We start from the raw sequence: 18,766 nt of genomic DNA, 5'->3' as shown, positions 1-18,766 counted from the left end.
TATGGTCAGAAAAGCAGAATGGAAACAAGCGATAACCTCAATCTGGCTGTGACAGCAAACATTCCTTATGAAGCTGGTGACAAAGGCAAATCCCAAAACAATCCAAATTATCTGAGCACACATCAATAGGAAAAAATTCGACATCTCCCTGGAATGTCGGTATCATAGTATTTCTAAATCAGATTTACTTCCAAATAAATAATTTATTTGAACTATCTGACAACTACCCATTTTTGGGACTCTCTCACTTGGTGATATGAGAAGGATAAGTGGTAGTAAAAAGACCTGCATAAAGAATGGAAGAGTTGGGCACATTATGCCTTCCTCCATCCCAAAAATGTTAGTGAATTGAAGGGTAAGAAGACCAGCACTGAGAGCCTGGGAGCTCTGGTGTGTGACCTGGGTGGAACCCAAAACCTCTTCACCAAATGGTTTATTGTATGTGCATTCTGCAATGGAAAATCACTCCACTGGAGCACTCCAGCTGCCAGGGTTGGAATTTTGGTTGTAATTCAGTGCAAGATGCACTGCATCACACACATGCTTCTGTGTTTGCTTACACGACGTGTATCAGGTCAGCAGGTGCTTTGCATGCTCTGCACCTTGCAAGGGTGAGTCGTTGAGCACATCTACCCTGCAGAGTGCAGGGTGTCCCCTGGACTAGCTCAGTTTTTGGGAGTTGCTGAGCAAAGGTCGCACTGAGCTCATGGCAGGTGCATTTTTCCTGCTTCTTAAGGGAGTTTTGCAGTGCAGTGAGTTCTGCGTTGTCCTAACTAGGCTGCTCCCAGGATCTAAAGTAGCTAGTTCAAAGATTCAGGTATTACTGAGTCATGCTGCAGTCTACTATGCAGACATAGCCTCACTTATTTTTAGGTGATATTCTCAGACCACTATTGTCAGATACCTCATCTGGTCGATCTTTAGACCAGCTGGGCATACAGGTACCACCTGGCATTTTGTTGTTATTTCAATATCTAAAGAACAACAAAAGTCCATCAGAAAAGTGGTTTGAATTTGATAAAGAAAAATCATAGTACCAAAGAAGCTCACACTTTAATGTGTTACTAATAATGAATGTTCTTGGAAGCCAGTGTGTTTAGTCAGGGCAGCAGACTTAAAAAACACTGGAGCCAGATGGACTGGTACATACATCAGCATGTAGCCTTATCTGCTAAGAGATCAAACCAGCAAGTGGAATATAGAAAGCCCTTCTAAATCCTGCAGTCGTGAATCTTTGCTTCTGATGTAAGCTTTTCCCATCTTAGATTTACATATTCCAGAGTGTACTCAAAAATTTTATCTTTGACCAGACTCTAAATGCTTTCATTTGGAATTGTTGTATGTAGAAATTATACAATCTACAATAAATGTTCCAGTTTTAAAGGCACTGTCTGTAGCAGTGCCATAAAAGACAGACACAGATAAACACTTGAAGAATTTGCACATGAAGTTTATTTTCATGACAGAAGGCAGGAGGTCTGAAGTCCGCTCTAGATCAAGAGCTGATCCAGATCTAAGAAAGATGGTGAATTCTCTCCCTGACTACAAATTACCTCTCCTCTGATGATGCCTGGAGCATCCTAAAGGTGGAAGGAAGGAGTGCAAGCTCAGAAGCCTGTGATGTCCTTTTGGGTCTCATCACCGTGTAAAAAGAGTCTCAGTGAATGTGAACATAGTATTTCTGGTTACACGTGTCATGATAAGAATGCAATTCAGATGGTAAAATACTTTGCAGAGTTGCAAAAGGAAGGAATATCTAGGTCTATACAAGACACAAGGCATTTTGCCAATTCTAGAAAGAACAGGTTTCAAAAAAAAAGAAAAAGTTAGTGGTGAATCTGTGGTAGAAGGTGGTAGGATCGAACCACTGGGGAAAGTAGAAGATGCTTCATAACATGTCTGACAACTACTTAAGATTCATAGTGTCTGGTGCCAGGGAGACAGGATACAAACACTGCATCTCTTTGTGTCAGCAAGTCCAGTGTCACTATGGATGCAGGAGAGATTAATTCCAGGGGGAGAGCAGTGCCAACTTTTCTCAAAGGAATCCCTTCAAAAGCTCCTCCACTTAGGTAGCTAAGAAGTTTGGTGTCCAATGAAAGTTGCTGCCTCCTGGCATTACCTCTGCTTCATTAAATAAGGAGGCAGTGATTTGGGCAGTTACACTCTACAAGGCCTGCAGAGAGGCAAGAGAAGAGAAGGTCACTCTGACTAGCACTACTCACTTCTGAAATGCAGCCTGAGAAACAGAGGGGAAACATCACGGGACAGAATATAACGAGCACTTATGAGGGTGATTCCAATTGATGGCCAATGGCCAGAGCTCTCACATGTTCTATTAGAAAATAACCAGGGAAAGCAGAGAAGTGAATTTCCTGCATATCATGGCATGTTGCACAAAAGACATTGTATGCCAGACACACAGGAATGGAAAGCTGGCACAAGATGTGCAAGAATGCTGGAGATTCCTGTTCAGATCAGGCATGAACATTACCACTGAAGATGGAGCACCAAATATGATACACATAATCACTGCAGAAAGCAGAATGCAAATAACCCCTGACATCACAGGAGATTCCTGGTTCTCTCTTGCCTAACATTGGAGCAGATCTATCTGAGTTACAGATTCATGTAGAGTAAAAATAGACCTTAGTGGGACTCTCATTTTAATGAGATGGTGCCCAGTTAACAATGTAATGCCCCATCATAGGTAGCCAATAGACTGTAGGGGCAGCTAAGAGAAGATAATGGGTCACAATTCAAGAAAGGTTCATTCTGATAATTTTCTGTATTTATCAGTTTAAACACAGAGTACAAAATTCCAGCTGAAGACTATTATTAGCAAGAACTTAATTTGATAAGATGGATTTGAGAGTTTACAGGGGCCCTTACTCTTCCTTACTAGGCCATTGTAGAATGTTTTAAAATCTTGGTATGTATCATGGCATTTACAACCTTATGAACAGAAGAAAAGCCAAACAGTTCACTACCAAAGAACACTTGAAGAAAAAACAGTCAATCTAGAAGAATTATGTTTCTATTGCAAAGATACTAAAAAATGAAAAGAAAAAGTTCCTGAGTACAGATGTCAATTACATACTGAGTAGGACTTCTGTGATTTAAGCTATTTTCTTGTGCTCCCTCAATAATCAGTGGAGAGTGACAGACATCTCCAGGAAAAGTCTTCTCATTCTGGGTAACAGGATGTCACCCTCTCAGACATCATGTTTCCAACAGCTATAAAGGGTATCTAGATGATTCCCTTGCCAACTAATGCCTAGACTACCTGGAAAAACAGGCCAGATTTTGGGCACACCAGTCCTGCTTTTGATCTGGAAACAGAAGAGGGGTTTGTGTTCCCAGCATCTTACCATTTTAACTAACAGTTGTAGTTGGCCAAAGAAAGCATACTGCCTTACAAACTTTCTTTCCAATGTATTAGACCATCATAGATAGAACTCTATCATCAACTAAATGCCAAAATGTTGAATCTAGAGTTGAATGGGCTCAATCTCATCCTAGGACACAACAGTGGCATCATGGCATCAGATGAGTTATATGCTTGAAATGGTTCTTCCTTGTCACTGATTAAAAAGGGATTCTAGATACCTAGATCAGATATTGATATACATATCTGAGAGTGTATATAATTGCCAGGGTAGATGAATCCTACCCCAAATTGATGGGTGGATGCCCTTTTTACCCAGTAAGTGCCGTGAACACACTCCCATCCCAGCTGAACAGCTCCCTTCTTGTGCACTCCCATCCCTCCGCCATTGCCTCCTGCCTTCAGCTCACAGGTTTTGGGCAGGGAACAGCTCTTTTCCTCAGACAATGAATCTCTCTGAAGAAAGTCAAATAAAACCCCTTTCTGTGATGCTGCATGAATACTCTTTTATAAGTAGAAATGTGGGGTGCCACTAAGACAGACATTTAGGGGAAAAGCTCCAATCAAATCTACCAGCCATTAGGCCATGTCGGGAATGCTGTAACAGCCTCGTGAAAGATTCTGCTTAGCCTCTTTCATACAGTGGCTCTTAATAATGAGCATATAATAAATGTACAGTCTGGAAGAATTTACTATACATATCCAATTGGATTTATATAGTCATAAACTTCTACAGCACTGCTTCTATGATTTACAACAGTCTCTACTAATTATGAAGCTATGCCTGGACCTGAGATGTAAAAGGCAAATGTTACCAGACTGGTTGTACAGTGATACTATACAAATGCACATTTGCCACAGCTATTTTCAATCGCTTGTTAACAGAGAACCATTGCAAATAACCATAAATTTTAGCCTGCTCTTATGAAAAGCACCAAAAGCAGAAACTCAGGAAGTTTGTGGGAGGGTGTTTTATTGTGATGGAGTTTAGAGATAAAAGTGGGGAGTGGACAGTCAATGAAACTTCTGCTATCTTCTGCCTGGATTGCAGGGAACTGAACTTGGTAGCTTACCTGATCCCATCCCAAATCTATATTTCTGATTTCCTATGAAGAAACCACCATGGGAAATACTATAACTTATGTAGGACAAGCCTCTCATGACCTTAATGGATATAGGAGGATGTTTACTTCACAGAAGTTTTCCAGCACATACATTTAATTTTGCTGTTATTCAACATATTAAATAACTATTTCAGAAAGGACTGTTTGTTTGTCATTAATAGAATTACCTGGGCATCGTGGGCAGCACAGCTGTGGTACATGCACAGGGGAAGGACAGTGTAGACTTGGGCATCTTATTCTGCTGCACAGTACATTTCCATTCTGCAGGTGGAACATAATGCATAATACTTTAATGAAATGTCTTACAAATTTCTATGTTCTCTATTCTATGTCCAGATATTAAAAAAAAAAAAGACTTTTTACAACATTCTGGTTTCACTCATGCCAAGCTAAGCCCAGACTACTTCTACTGCCTTTGAATTTATGCTGAAGGTCAGAAATCCATACAAACCTTAAAATCAGAGGAAGTGTCTAAAAATGGATTGCAACAATCTCAATTTGTCTTTTTCTTTTGAGCAGATTACGCTTAGGAATTGCATTTCCAAAACTAAGACATGGATAATTAATGGTAGGTCTATGAGATATCCCCTACTGAGGGTTAGTTCAAGACCACAAGAGACAATAGTGTCTGTAATTGTTCCTGAAAACTGTGGAGAGTCTTTTGTTTTCATTTTATGGGTTTCCCAGTAGACAAAAACACCAGTTGGTAAGTAGCCATTTTTCTAAGAAATATGAGTAAGTCTTGGGAATAGGGTTCATTATTCATGTCATTAACATAATATTCTATTTGACCACATCTAAGTTTGATTTATAATTAAAACACAGGGAATTTTCATTCTCCGGTGTGTGTCACCAGAAAAGACTATCCATTTCAAATTCCTACTTCCCATCTATAATTCATCCTTCTAATTTAGCTCTGAGTTGCTCATATTTATAGCAAGAAAGATCTTTTAGCATGAACACTGATACCATGCTATGACTAGTTTTAGGTGGTGTCAGGACCAAACTCACTTCATTTTCATATGCCTTCTAGAACAGTGAAATGTTTCCAGGGGAGGTGCAGACTTCCTTAGACAGCAGATGTGTAGGCCTTTCTAGTCATCTCTTTCAAAATAATTCATTGACTCCTAAATATCTGCAGACCACAGGCTGGAATCATACTGTTAGATCATTGCTAGCCACGAGCTACATTTGTGCATCTGCTTTGGAAAGAGACACTAAAAATGGTATCACCATCTGTTTCCAATGATGACTGAAATTAAATATACTGATTTTGTTGAGGAGGAGTAAATTTGGGGCTGTAGGACCTTCACAGGATAGGGACTGTCCCTGGTCCACACAGCTCCTTGCCCAGCAGACTCTCACCAGAGAGCCTGTAAAGCACTGCTGTGGAAGAAAGGCTGGCACTGCCTGCTGACCTGGCTCCATGCTGCTGACTTGTCCTGTTCCATGACCTCACTCCCTTTTTCATTTTACATCCTGCGGAATCTCCTGAGGTGAATGTTTACTTTCTGTGCATGATCAGCTGTGACAAAATTCTGCAGGCCAACTTCGCTGCTCTGGTCTGCCAGCAGGACTCCACTGTCTGCAGCAGGACAGAACTGTTTTAACTGATCTTGTGCTTAGTGAGACTGATCTTACACTTGGATTCACAGTGGTGTTTGGGAGGCCAAGCCCTGCTGACCAGAGCAGGGCTCAAGTGCCTGTTGGTCCCTGTGAGCCAGGGCTATGATCAGCATTTCTGCATCAGGTACCAAAGAGTGCCAATGCACCTCTTCCCGAGCTAGGCTATCAGTGCTGAGTGTGGAGAGCAGTTGGCTTAGCTCCTGAAGTCTGCAGATCTGACTACGAACACAAGCAAAAAGTTGCTGTATTTTAGAGAGTAAAATAATGATCTAACAAATTGTGAGTGCTCAAATTTACTTGACAGTAACAGTCAACAGGCTCCCCTGTGAACTGGGGGTGGGAGGAGGGGTTGTAAAAGAAAGGGGGAACAGGGTGAGAACACTGAATTATGTTTAGTTTTACTCTGGCTTAAGTATGTAAATTCTATCTTGTAAAAATACAATACTACATACACACAAAAACAGGAAAGTTTTTTTTTTTTTAAATTCCAGGCTGAATAATTTGGTCTCTGTTTAGTTAGTTAATTTGTTTCGTTTTTTTCTTAAACATCATAATTGTGTGTGCTGGGGTATGGACAGACAGACTGTTGTTTAGAGATGGAGCATGGATCAGAAATCTCTCTCTGTTGCCTGGCTGATATGACCTGTTTTGTGCAGAGATCATCTGGATCATGAGGTTTGAGGCCAGCAAAGACATTTTGATCACACTGATGATGAAGATCCCTGGGGATTTTTTTGCTTTTCTCTGCAGTGTGAGGGAATCAGTTGCTGCTTCAGACTCTGTACATACTCTTTGCCTGAGGGAATCATAGGTGGGTTACATTTAAGTGTCTCTTATTTGCTCTCTGTGGCACACTTTAAATTTTTATGCTGGTTTATGGTTTACGGTCTGTGCTTGTGCTATGTCATGGCATGTTTTCTAATGCCTTTACTTTGTTAAAATTATAAATTGTTAAGGGTCCCTGAAGGAATCAGGAGCTTTTACTATAGGTCAATGTTCTGAGGGCATGTTTTTGGCCAGGACAAAGCTCAAATGAGTGGCTGGATGCTGCAGTTGTTATTTGGAGTCTTCCTTCCAGACAACAAGAGTCACATCCCAGAGATCCCTCAGCATCTTCACTGCTGAAATAACACCAGGTCACTTTTTGCATCCTCACAGTACACCAAAGGTAAACCACAGCAAACAAGGGAGTAGAGTCGAGTTCACTCCTGAGCTGCATGTACTGGGGACTACCATCAGCAGTTTCCATCTTTACTAAACCTTCTGCCCTGAACTGTCACTTTGTTTTCTGTGCCCAAGTGCGAAGGAAAGAAATAAAACAGACTCCATTTGCTGGAGCCTCACGGTGCGTGGGTGTGTGTGGGTATGTCTGGGTCCCAGCAGTGCTGTTCTCTAGAGGAGCACACCATGCACTTTCCCATCCCTCCAGACTGTCTGGCATCTTCCTAAAAATCACCAAGCAATGATTTGTATCCAGATCTCTAGGGTTTCCAGTTAATTTAATCCCCACTCAAGACATATCCTTACAGCAATTTAATGAGCATTTTACTCCATGCAGACTCTTGAGAGAGTTTTCAACTTTGCATATACATCAGCAAAAGATGAATGGAAACTCCTTTTTTGCTCTAAATAAGGACTTTTCCTTTTCTTCCTGCTCTTTTTTTTTTCTCTTACAGCTGCATTCTGCTGCATAGATCTGAGCTGCAGCCAAGCTCGTGGGACTACTGTTTGTGCATCTCTGCACTAAATTGTAGTAGCAGATTCCCTCAGAGCAAATGCTGCACAGGGGCCCAATATTTTACACTTGCAGGGAGGGAAAATAGCCAGGAATATTTTATTTTGCATTAAATACAGTAGACAAAACTCAGCATCTGGAGTGTCTCATGTGTTAGTGACTAAGATCCCTTATTGTTTATTTTAAAGTACTCCAAGGGACATATTCTGCTCTCATTTTCCTGCCTCTCTCCACCAGCTGTATATTACATACTATGGGGACCTCTGACTGCTGTGTTTTTGCATCAGCCATCTACTGATGGGAGTCAAGGACCTGTCCTTTCACATTTTATCCAATTCTCTGTGCTCCCCATACCCTTTTCTCATGGTTCATTATCTCATTCTTCTTTCACTGACTTTACTAACAGCGATATCCAAGCCTGTTCCTTCAACACTTTAAGGCAGAAATGCTCCTGAAGATGTTGGCACTGTACACAGATCAAAGCACCACCAAATTCAGGTTCAGCATAATCATCCATATTGATGGAACTGCAAGGATTGTATGTTGGTAGTGGGGCCTGATGAGTCAATATGTAATGCTCAGCATTGACAAGGCTTCTGGCTAGTTAAGGAGCTGTTTTGTTTATGCCATGCAAGTATTTTTTGCCAGTATTGGCCTTCTCTGTTAATTTTTTCCCTTTACTAGGATCACCTGCCTCTATTTCCTGTAGCATGATCAGGACCCACTAATGAAAACAGGTTTGGGCTTTGTCAAATTGTAGCTGCAACAAAAAGGATTCTAGTCAGTGAAGCAAGTAGAATAAGTTGTAAGATCAATAAGTCAGCAGTCCTACCTCTGAGCAAAGACAATTAACGCAGTAAACAAGGCCATAGGGTTCTAGATAAGGATGCCATCTTTCTCCTACACGATACTTCTTATCTTGAAACACACAGTATGTATCTGAATCTGTAAAAAAGAGTTGAAAGAGCTATGAATGAATGTTTCCATTCTGTTCATACAAAGTGTATTTGGGCGTGCAGAGTTTTCTAAACTATTCGTTCTTTCCCTGGAGAATCACACAATGGAAGCATCCTTAGTTTCACATGCTGTTTTTTCTAACCACCCAAACCAAAGTAAATGATGTGGCCTCCCATCTTTCCAAAATTTCAACTCCTGAAACAGCTGATAAAATGGCTTTCATACAGGTGAGTTTATCCTTCCACCTGCAAAAACTCAGGCTAAGATCCTGTTTATGCAAGAAAATTAAAGTGCCTGATCACTCAGAGAGACTTATAGGAAACCAAACCTTTTCAGGGCAAACCCAAAGCAATTGGCCCAACTCTGGGATATCCCATTTTGTACCACAGAGAGATCTTGAACAAGGGGCCTGCAAAGGGAAGATAAATGCACTGTGCTTACACTGCATGTTCAGTAACTCCGTATTTTAACAATGTAATAAGTTTGTGCTAGTATTTCAGAACAATTTGTGCTCATTTTTGTGAAATAATTTATGCATCAGCTTTCAAAATATTTTAAGATCTTTCTGTTCGTTAAGCACTTTTAATCTCGCAGGTGCAGTTTTGCAGGTACCCATATATCTGTCAGACATTACTGTCCTGTCTCTCCCTGTCACATTATGGTTTCACATTGCAAACTCAAATCTCTTCAATAAAAGGGTGTTTCTCATGTGTTTCCATGTGAGAATTCCTTCCTGTTGTCTTAAGGATATCCCAAATCTATGATTCTATGATTCAAATTCAGTTTATTTCATTAATCTCAGTATAGATGATACTTCAGGGTATCTAACAAAATACTTGTCTTCCATGTGATAATCCAAGCAAGGGACATTATTCATATTTACTGGGCTAGAAGAAGGTAGCAAGGGCTAGGAACTGTTAGAAACTGTGAAGTGATCTGCTTTCCCTTCACACAGAAGCATGACAAATGAAATGCAGGATATGAAAAAGCAGACAACTGAAGTGGAATTTGATAATTTCTGACTCTGTGGTTTTTTGAACCGGGATACCTGCACATGGTTTCCCTGTGAGTGAGTTCAGCAGGGCAGGGAGCCTTTCTGCAACTCACTCTCCTTTTTCTTTTTTTTTTTTTTTTCCAATCTACTTCCTTGGAAGCAGAAGCTGCTGAGACTGAGGCTAAAAATTTTAATTACTTCTCAAGGGCAAACAATGTCTTTTGTAAGAAGAAGGCCAAAAAACAACCTGTGCAGGTTGGAAGAGCATTCCAGAAAGCTATTAACAGGAGCACTCAATAACTCCTAGACTTATTTGGGTAGTTATTCCTCCTTGCCATGATTTCTGAAATGTGTTAACATCTCCCGTGGATAACAGGCTTTGTAGAAATACTCCCTTTGTTTTGTTTGTATTCTTTTCAATTCTTCTCATCAAGTTTTTGACAGTGCTTAGACTCTTAATTTTCTCAAAGGATGTACCTAATCCAGTTCATATGAGGTTGTTTTTACAACACAACAGAACAGTCTTGGCCGAGCTTTACACTAGCTGAAAACTTGAGCACAACAGTCTTACACATGGGACAGATTCCAGATAATCTGTCAGATGTTTATAGAGGTTACTAAAATGGAATTAAGCACACTCTTGACTCAGGATATTTGAAATAAAACAGATTCTCCAATTGATGTTTTATGTTCTTTATCATGCAGTGTAACCTGTGCAGCTTTAGGAAACTGCCCCAAATGTGGGTGTGACCTGATTCTACTAAATGCAGGATTAGAAGGAGGAAGAAAGTTAGAAGGTACAGGACATTCTTTTCTGAATGACATCTGAAAATAGAAGGAAAATGTCCAATTTAGGTGAATATGACAGCTTTGTTTGAAGTCTACTTACGTTTTACTTGTTCTAGTTTACCTCCATCTATGAAAAGGAGACAGAGCACGCCAAAAAAGATAAAATGAAAATCCTCCAATATCCACTTTTTTCTCATCTTTATCAACAAAAGGAAAAGAAAGAGCCTCCAAGTAGAGAATGTTGAGCTGTTGTGAAGAAAAGATTAAATTAATTAAAATAAAATCTTGTAAGATACTTAGTGATTTCATCCAGCACACAGAAATCCTAAACTGTCAGAACAATAAAATCTGTCTGTATCATGGATCTTCCCTTCATGGAAACAGCTTTGCCTTCAGATCATTTCATTTTTAAAAGGGGCCATATTCCCATTCATGAAAGCTGAAAACTGGATATTACTTCTAAAAAAGTCCTTATTTTATTCCAAAGCAGAGAAATCTGGCAAGTAAGCAACCTAAATTCTTAAAAGTTCTCTTCCCCAAGAAACTAGTTTGGAAGATGCTCTTGTAGAGCATGTCTTTGGAGTGTGTCTCAGGACATACAAGTCTCAGTTGTGACATGTTTGCTTCATCGTAAAATTAACTTTGGGTGTCCCTGGAGTCCCAGCCCTGCACTATGGGAATCCCTGCTCAGGGTGAGCCCCTGGCCACGCTTCAGTCACTGGGAGTTTTCCTCACCACATCTAATAGGCTTCCACCACTATTCAACTCGCCCCTTCGCCCCTCTCCCAACCACTATTGTTCTGTGACTGTGTATAATTAATTTTTCTAGACTTAACCCTTCCGTTGCCTTGATAGCTGAGAGTAGAATGGGGGAATGACAAGTCATCTTCATTCCTGCAGATCTTTAATGTCAAAATCTTGCATATGGAGCAAAGCTTAATGTATTCTTCTCTGTGTGGTGCAGATGTGGTATTGTACTTGCTGCATGTGCCATTCTGTTTATCTTTTTTTTCTGGTTTTTAAAAGGTGAATTATTTAAAAGAAACTAATTAACTAAAGTAGAATTTGTTTTTGATAGCAAACCTAAAATTCTAAACTGAGAACAATTTTGGTGCTTTGCTGTTTATCAGAATTCATTACAAAAGCATTATCTTCCCAGAGTGCACTTGTCCATAACTTACACTGTTGGAAAGAGCTGGGGTTGATTTTAAGAGCCTTGATATGGATTCATTATTAGTTTTACAAAAGTTTCAAAAAACCAAAAAGAGTCACTATTGGAAAGATAAACAATGTGTTTTGTAAACTGATTGGACCTCTTCAGATTTCATGTAAATAACAGAACTGCACAGGAATATGTTTCAGGTCACAGGTAATCAAGGCAGAAATAATAATTTATATATGTATAGTCAAGACTAAGTTGTGGATAACTTAGAGAAACTCACTGAACAGTTAATGAGCCCTTAAAATTAAAATCTTCCTATTATGACTGTTGAGAACTAGGATACTGTAATAAAGGGTGAGTGATCTGATTTTATCAGTGGTTTTATTGCCTTTTGTCTATATTCCCCAAACACAAACAAAATGGACATCTTCCTTAACTAATCAAGCCTGTGCAACTACTCTGTCTGTACTCAGAAATCTCATTCAAAATAATGCAAATTGCATCTGAAAAGATATTAAAAAACAAACCAACACAAAAGCACTTTTTTTAAAGCACACTCCCTGTGCAGTAACAAAACATAACTTTCCATTTCGACTTTGGAAGCTGAAAATAGTATTTCAATTTCAGAAGAAAGGTTTAAGTCATTTTTTTTCCTTTCAACATATTCAAATCACATAGGACATTCTGAAGCCAAACATCCTTTTAAAAACATGTTTAAAATTAAAACCTCATAATTTAGTCCCAGGACATCATGTGTACATTGAGAACAACAGTAGCACATCACTGAGACTAACAGAAATCTGAATGTTTAAATATTTTGGCCTTCTTGGGGTTTGCTTAAGCAAACAATAATTATCAATGGCACACAATTATTCTTTGTGCAGCACTTTACCTGTTAGCTAGGTTGGTTAGTTGGAATAGAAAGGCTCAGAAATCCATCCATTTTAAATGTCAGGTCTTCAAAAGGAAGAACATTTTAAAACTTGGACTGCTTACGCTCAGAAATGCTGCACGGTAATGTGAGATGGAGGAGTTAATAACAGAAAGGGGATGGAGACTTTTGATGTCTTTCTTAATTCTCTTTAATTTCTGTATTGTTGTTACTCCAAATATAAACACATACTTTTCACTATTAGCACACTCCCTTTATTTCCCCAAAGGGCAATGTCCTAAAAATATTCCTGTGTTTAAATAATCTCAGTTAGGATTAACCTGTTAATTATTGGTGTGTTTTCTGCATAGTAGAAACAATGAAAGTGATCCCCTTCTTACATAAATTACTTAGTGAAATAAGGCGGATGGGGCTCTTTTTAACGCCTCGCCCTCCAAAGATCCCAGTTTGGTAACTGCAAGAAGCAGTGTCCGGTCTCGCCACGTTTTATGATTAATGAGAAAAAAAACCCGAAAGAAGCCAGAAAAGGCAGTGCCGAGGGTAGCTGGCAGAGACTGCGAGGCGCGGGGTTGCGGCGATGGAGCGGCGGGGACAGCGGTCCTGCCCCGACGGCCGCGCTCCCCCTGCATCACCCGGAGCGCGAACCCTCTCCCTTCGCTCTCCCCGAGGCTTTCTCCCTGCGAGCCCCGGCGCTGCCGTCGGGGGTGGCTGACGAGGTGTCTGTGAGCGGGCGGGTCTCGCACTGAGCCGCGGCCGGAGCCTCTCGGCTCCCGCTGCTCTGACAGAACAGCCGCCCCTTGGGCGCCTGCTCGGGGAGCGCCCTCAACCCCGCCCGGGGCCAGGAGGGGAGCTCGGGTCGGGGGCTGCCCCCCTGCCCCGGGCCCGGCCAGGTGCCCGCGGTGCCCCCGGGGGGCGAAACGGGCCGGAGGGGAAGCCCGGGAGGCGTCGGGTGCCCCCGCTGGGCTGCCTGTGCCGCAGCTCCGGCAGCGGGACCGCGCCTTCCCCGGGGCCGCGGCTCGGACGGCAGAGCTCACAAACCTGGGGCAGGGCTGGAGGCCGCTCCGCTCCGCTCGGGGACCGCCGCGAACAGCGCTGGGGCACCGCGCGGTTCCGCGCTCCGCTCCGCCGGGGACGGCGGGGCTCCGGACAGGCGGCTCCGCTGCCCGCTCACGTTGCCATCGTCTTCTCCGGCGGCTTTTAGGTCTCTTCTTCGCTTCGGTGGCGAGGGGGCGAGCAGGGGAACGACGGGGTCCTGCCGCCGCCAGCCCCCGACCCCCGACTGATGGACGGGAGCGGAGAGGGGGGGATCCGCTACTCCCGAGCTGCGGGGCCGCTGCGGGGCGGGCGCTCCGGAAAGTCCCGGGCTGGGGCACCTGCCACCGCCTCCTGCCCCGGCGGGGAGCGCAGCGAGACCCCGCGGCCGGAGGATGCTCGGCGGCGGGTCCGGCCCCGCAGCCCCGGCGGCGCTGGAGCGGCGGCGGGAGGCGGGGTGAGCGGGGCCGCCTCCCGCCCCGGCCCCGCCGCGCCCGCGCCCCGCGCCCCGCGCCCGGCACCGCGGCCTGACTGACACGGCCGGGGAGGGGCCGCTCCGCCCCGGGGGGCTCCGAGAGGGGCGACCCCGCACAGGGGCCTCGCAGCCCGCTCGCCCTCCGCGCTCCCCTTCCTCCTGCGGGAACCACCTGCGGGCAGCGGGACCCGCACCCGGGCGGCGGGACCGCGCTCCGGTGCCTTCAAACGAGCTGCGGGCTGGGTGACAGAGCCCCACGGGCGGCTTTCTTGGAGAGAGGACTCCACACCGAGACGGCTCTTTAATGGGATTGTCCCAGGAGGAGTGCCCTCCGGAGCAGAGCCGACCGGAGTTAGCATCCACTGGGATCTGCCAGGCACCTTCTGCTGATATCCTCTGCTCTGATTTATTGTGTTAGAAGGTTTCAAGGTCACATTGAGATTCTGGTGGAACTAAATTAAACCCATGACTCATTATATGCTTGGTCAAACATTCTTTTTCTGTCTTCTTGTAGCCCCTGTAACTAATAAGAAGAGATCAGTGAACTCTTGACAAATGATCTGAGAAAAAGGTGAGGTATGAAAAGACATCATGTGGAGAAACAAATTACAACCTATTTCCCCTAGTTTGGGACCAGGGTGTTTGGGGAGCACTGCTAGGAGGTCATACACCTCTCAGGCTTGAGAGATATTTTCAGAAGGCTGAAAATTGAGTAGAACTTTCATTTCTTCCATTGTATCTTAGCTGGACAAAATACTGAAGGTACAGTGTATGGTGAAATCTTATACTGCATGAGAAAGGGATAGATAACTTACTAAGGGTTTTGTAGTGTTACTTCATGAGTAACCAGGGCTGTGTGTTAGTCAAATGCAACTTCATAACCCTTAATATGAAATAAGGAAAAGAGAAAGTCCTGGAGCTAAGCATTTTGAAAACACTGCTCCATGCCTACTTCTGTGTCACTCTGCTACTCTTTTCCTTGCTGTGCATTGGCAGTAATCCATGTTCCTATGGAAAAATCCTCACTTAAAGCGCTTACTCCTGAATGTGATGGCTACTGTTGCAGGCTGATAGTTTTGGAAGAGCCACTGTATGAAAGAGGGACGGGCAAATGGAGAAAGTAATCAGAAATATGACTGTAATTTGCACATGAAAGCAGAGAACCTGTGCTGTGCAAGCTCTGGTCCTGCAGAGGTGTATTCATGTTCATGGACGGAAGGATTAAGTGTGTGCACACATGCCTCTAAATCGTGGGGCTGTAGTTATGTTCCTTTAGGTGTTGTGCTGGGTTAGACTGTGCAGGCCCAGCCTGTGAGATAAATTGTGCATGAATAACAGACACTCAGATCTATGACTGAACTGGTGCTGTTGCAAATCTTTGTGAGTAGGAATCCACAGGTCTTTGTAGACAGTCTCGATAGTCTGGGTTTATAGCATCAACATGACTTTGGTAGATGCAGCTTTGGGCCTGGGCAAAGCTCAGTTTTACTGTGTAGACGTCCTCCAGAACAACTCACCCAACAGAGCTACCCACCTCTGTCAAACTTCCTCTAGACAGTGGTTATCCCATGGATTTCCTTCTCTGTGCTGAGACACTTCTCTGTGTAAAGACAGCAGTAATTGTTACAGTACTCTTTATGCATAGTCAGTGTAGTAGTAATGAGAAATGAAATATTTTCTATAGACTGTGTGACCTGAATTCTTTTGCAGAGAGATTCTTTGGAAAGAAATTCCTTATTTGGCCTGAAGAGTGCTTTGGAAAAGTTGCTACAGATGCCAGCACTTTCCACTGCATTCTGTAAGACTATTTCAGAAGATGATGGTGTCTAATGGTCTCTGGAGATACTAATTCAGGTGTAAGACCTTTGCTGAACACGGAGATATAGAAAACAGATTCCTTTTCCCACTCTTTGTCAGATTTAGGCTGTAGAGAATTGGCCGAAAGAGCCTTTCTCTGAAGTGAAGGCTTGGGACTCAATGAATGGGCAACTTGGGGGAAACCCAGACTTCCAAAGGCAAGCTGCCCTAGTCTGACTCCTAGTCCTGATCCTGCTGCTCAAGCTGTGCTGTTCATCAGTTGCTGGGATGTCCCTGAGGGCTTTTGAGTGATGACGCAGTTTAACATTGTCAGGATCTGCCTCTTTCTTGGTCACGTACAAAGGCTGCCTCTGCGTCTTGTCATTCATCTTCCCATGGCGCAGTGTCACAGCGAGGGTTACGGTTGTTAGGCCAAAGCATAATGTGGCACATGCTGGACATTGTGCCTGAATGGAATGTTCACAGGTGGCCTCTCAGTGTCTGATCCTTGCTGAGCTGGAAGGGTTTGCCAGTGCCCATGGATCCTGGTAGTGCTGCACCCGTGCCCAAGCTGTTCCTCTTTTCCCAGCTCTGCCCAAGCCTCACCCAGGAGTAAGCACAAGTACAAGCCACTACTCTTTGTGTCTCACCACAGCCCGTTATGCTTTGTCCTGTCTCACAGCTAGTACAGCCCCATGTTAGGGGGTCTGTCTTATTCCCCTTAGACCACAGCACTGATGGGACTTACAGACACCTTGCCCCATGCTCTTGCTCAGCAGTGGGCTGTTACTGCAACGTGTGAAGTTCAGGGCTGCTGCACACATGTGACACAGGGAGCTCTGGAAGGCATCTGATATGTACTTGTTACCCTTCGTGCTGCCCAGAACTCACTGCTTGAATATGCTCTGCATCCTAGTTGTCCAGACAGGAAAGAATTGCTCCTCATAGTGAGCATTAGAGATTCAAGGATGCCCTAAATTTTTAAAAGCACAGAGATTTAGCCATGTAATTCTCATTACAGATAATGGAAGTTAAGCAGCTAATAATGGGACACTGACAGTGGAAGTCCGTGTCCCTGTGCTGTGCCTCACAGTGACTGAGCAGCATGTAGGTATCCTGCTATTATTTCTCAGTTTGTGTGAGGGGGAAAAAACAGGATAAAAGATTCATGCCAATGCTAACATGTTTACACACCATGTGGAATTTTCTTAATTGGAACAGACATTGAGCTCTGAGAGATGTTAGACACATGACACAACTTCCATTTACTTCCCTGTCCTTTTTTTTGTTCTGTTTATATATGGTCAAATTTTCACTCTAAAAAAGTATGAAAGGAAGTTCTTAATGTAATTAATTCCTTTGGTTTTTGCAGTCCTATAAATTCAATGAATCTCTTTGGAAAATGAATCTTAAGATGCTAAAAATTATTCCCAGGATTTTTTAAAAAATTCTAAATTAGTTTTTGTGGTTTGGATCAACCCTCCCAACTATTATACTGGGAATACAATCTGGATGTTCCCCAAGCAGACTTCACATATACTGTTCAACAAAGAGGGCTTCAGATGTGCATAATTTTGTGATTATGGCATAGGATGGTCATGAGCATTCTCCACCCTCCTGTTCATTCTTAGCACTGACTTCATCTGCAGTGGGCTGTCAGTCCTCTAGCACTAGAAATTAATTAATTTATTTACCAGTGAGACAGATGGATGAAGTGAACCTGAGATTTCAATTCAGTTTGCTAAACAACAACAGCATTACATAAAATGTCAAATTGCAGCCCAATTCGTCATTACTTTGATGTGGATATATTCAGCTGGGACTGAAGATTAGCTGAAAATCTTTAATTGTTCTGTGAAAAAATGCAAATAAAAGACAGGTCTCTAAATTCCCCTTCCAAATACCCAGGTGAGAAGAGAGTCACAAGAGCTGCCAGCAGCAAACATGAAAATACGGGAGAAGGGAACCACACAATTTTCCATTCCATCATAGAGCAAATGATGCTTTGCTGGGTGGGGTGTCAAGAATCCCAGTGTGTTGGTATGGAATAGATATATGCACTCAGAAGTGAGGCCCTCCTGAATTTTGCATTGGTTTCGAAGTGCTTATCTGCAGGTGTTTCTTTTCTAATCTAATCTAATAAAATACCTATTACCACCACAGAGTGCATGCAGCTGTAATTATGATTCTATCATTCTCTTTCATATCTGTAATGTGAAAGATTCCAAGGCAATTTGTAGGAATATACATTTTTTTGGTATATTCATAAGCTGCATGAGCTTCCCTGTTGTGTATCAAAACACTAGTACTCAGTGCTTTACTGAGAGTGCAATAGTAGTAAAGTGTCATCACCAAGATATGTAGAAGCAAATGCTACTCAAACTTTCAAAAGAGCCCAAGGAATCTACACAAACTACATTGAAATTGTGAAAGGGCTGATTTTTATTACATTCACAGAAAGTTTTCCTCTCTGTCATCTCTTTTCTTGTACCTTCTTGCCCAGAGAGTTGAATGTCCAATTCAGAAACTCTCGAACAGGTACATCTTACTGTCAGAGGTACAGTGCATTGTAATCTTGGACAGAAACCAGTGATTTCTAACCTATTCTCTGTGTTAATCTAATTTACCTATTATAAAAAAGATTATGTAGCCATGCCAGATTTGGCTTTTTGTCTTTTTCTAGCATTCATAGTAGTAATGAATTCCTTTTGTGTTATTTAATCTTGTATTGAATGTAATGAGTGTTGGAGGCACAACATCAATAAAATAGTTGAGAATAAAGCTCTAAATTCCTA

The 18,766-nt window shown here is 42.7% G+C and overlaps 2 protein-coding genes across 4 annotated transcripts in view; one reads left to right on the top strand and one right to left on the bottom strand.

Annotated features, from left to right (window-relative positions):
* The window catches only part of CHRDL1 (chordin like 1), a 38,283-nt gene extending 24,167 nt beyond the window's left edge, over positions 1–14,116 (bottom strand). The window contains exons 1-4 of one of the 2 annotated variants that reach the window (XM_064669800.1): positions 13,706–14,116; positions 10,714–10,859; positions 8,706–8,818; positions 4,680–4,773 (exon numbers count right to left, since the gene is read on the bottom strand). In XM_064669800.1, coding sequence (XP_064525870.1) covers positions 4,680–4,773; positions 8,706–8,818; positions 10,714–10,810 — 304 coding nt within the window. In that variant the 5' untranslated portion in view covers positions 10,811–10,859; positions 13,706–14,116. The remainder of the gene's footprint in view (positions 1–4,679; positions 4,774–8,705; positions 8,819–10,713; positions 10,860–13,705) is intronic. The other variant, XM_064669799.1, reaches the window with a different exon arrangement.
* Positions 1–18,766, top strand: part of PAK3 (p21 (RAC1) activated kinase 3) — a 174,615-nt gene that overhangs the window by 17,601 nt on the left and 138,248 nt on the right. The gene's annotated exons all lie outside the window — the stretch shown is intronic.

The sequence above is a fragment of the Pseudopipra pipra genome, chromosome 13 (assembly GCF_036250125.1).
Source record: "Pseudopipra pipra isolate bDixPip1 chromosome 13, bDixPip1.hap1, whole genome shotgun sequence".
Taxonomy (NCBI): Eukaryota; Metazoa; Chordata; class Aves; order Passeriformes; family Pipridae; genus Pseudopipra; species Pseudopipra pipra.
This window is presented reverse-complemented; position numbering and strand designations above follow the sequence as displayed.